This window comes from Otolemur garnettii, unplaced genomic scaffold (assembly GCF_000181295.1).
Source record: "Otolemur garnettii isolate 467f Iridium unplaced genomic scaffold, OtoGar3 scaffold00189, whole genome shotgun sequence".
Taxonomy (NCBI): Eukaryota; Metazoa; Chordata; class Mammalia; order Primates; family Galagidae; genus Otolemur; species Otolemur garnettii.
In genome coordinates this window covers 1544369-1545853 of record NW_003852584.1, presented here as the reverse complement: position 1 = coordinate 1545853, position 1485 = coordinate 1544369, and the positions used below count along the sequence as shown (strand labels likewise).

Below are 1485 nucleotides of genomic sequence, written 5' to 3'. Positions count from 1 at the left end.
CCCAGGGGGACAGCTTGAGGCTCTGTCTCAAAAAAAAAGAACTGTGAACTACATTTGGGTAATCATCTTTTCACTGTTAACAAACAAGCCCCATGCTCTTTTATAAATTTCAAAGGAGTTCTTGCTACTAAAAAAGGAATATGGTTTTTCATATTCAGGAGAAGGCAGAAATAGAAGAAATAAAAGGCACATGATTCTATATTTTCTTCTCACAGGTTTGGGTATAGATCAGATAAATAGGTTTGGTGATTTGCTTTTTGCTAAACCAGCAACCTGGCAAGCATCTAGGTTACTCCAAGTTATTAATTTCTTACTTCACACAAAATTAAACTACTTAGTAAGGTGAGTTAATTTAAAAAGTTAACTGAAGTTCACATAAAAAAGACACAATTTCCAAGACATTAATTAATAGATGCATTATACTAAATCATCATCAATGGTCTATCAACATTATATACGTATACAGACATACATCCATGTATATGCATTTCATACCAATATACTGAAGCTTATTTTCTTCCAGCTTGGATGCCATTACAAAATTGTTTGCCCAAACTTCAAGAACAAAAAAGTGGGGCAGTGCCTGTGGGTCAATGAGTAGGGTGCCAGCCCCATATATTGAGAGTGGCAGGTTTAAACCTGGCCCTGACCAAACTGCAACAAAAAATAGCTGAGTGTTGTGGTAGGCGTCTGTGGTACCAGCTATTTGGGAGGCTGAGGCAAGAGAATCGCCTAAGCCCAAGAGCTGGAGGTTACTGTGAGCTGTGACGTTACAGCATTCTACTGAGGGTGACAAAGTGAAGACTCTTTCTCTAAAAAAAAGCGAAAACAAAAAGGTACTTGCAACTTTTTGCCAGCTAAAAAAAAAATCTAGCAAGGTAAAAATCAAGGTATTTTGAATTAATTCAGTTCAGTTTTACTAAACATCTCCAAGGAGCTAAAGAATTAGTTCTGTTTGATGTATCCAGTTTTAACTTTGGTCATTTCTTATAATTGCTGAGTTCTACTTACCTACGTGCCCAATGAATACCACATTTACATGTTCCTTTTTGGGAGCACCTGGCGGTGCAACCACAGATTTAGGTTTTGGTATTTCCTCTTCCTCCTCCATCATTTCTTGGGCACTTTCCTCAGGTGGCCTTCCATCTCCCGAGGGACCACCCCCTGTCTCCACTTCACTTATTTCTTCTTTGTGCTCCCATGATTCTTCTGGAGACATTTCTGTCTCTCCATTTTCTACTGAAATAAGAAATTTTAACTTAATATTCGGTAAAAGACTTATAATCAGTACTTTAAAATACACAAGTTTTAAAACAACAAATGGAACTTTGGGTGAGTGGACAAAGTCTAAAATCAGAACACAGATGACTGTGAAAGGCCTTAGGAGATATTTTTCAAGTAATAAAACTTATTACTTAAATATAATCACCTTGTGATCATGAACCCTTTAAGAATAAAGTTACAAAACGAAAGAAATTTTTCCCA

General features: G+C 36.7%; 1 protein-coding gene across 1 annotated transcript in view; it reads right to left on the bottom strand.

Moving 5' to 3' along the window:
- The window catches only part of GSPT1 (G1 to S phase transition 1), a 40344-nt gene that overhangs the window by 19083 nt on the left and 19776 nt on the right, over positions 1 to 1485 (bottom strand). Inside the window, exon 4 of the mRNA XM_003800896.3 lies at positions 1012 to 1239. Coding sequence (XP_003800944.1) covers positions 1012 to 1239 — 228 coding nt within the window. The remainder of the gene's footprint in view (positions 1 to 1011; positions 1240 to 1485) is intronic.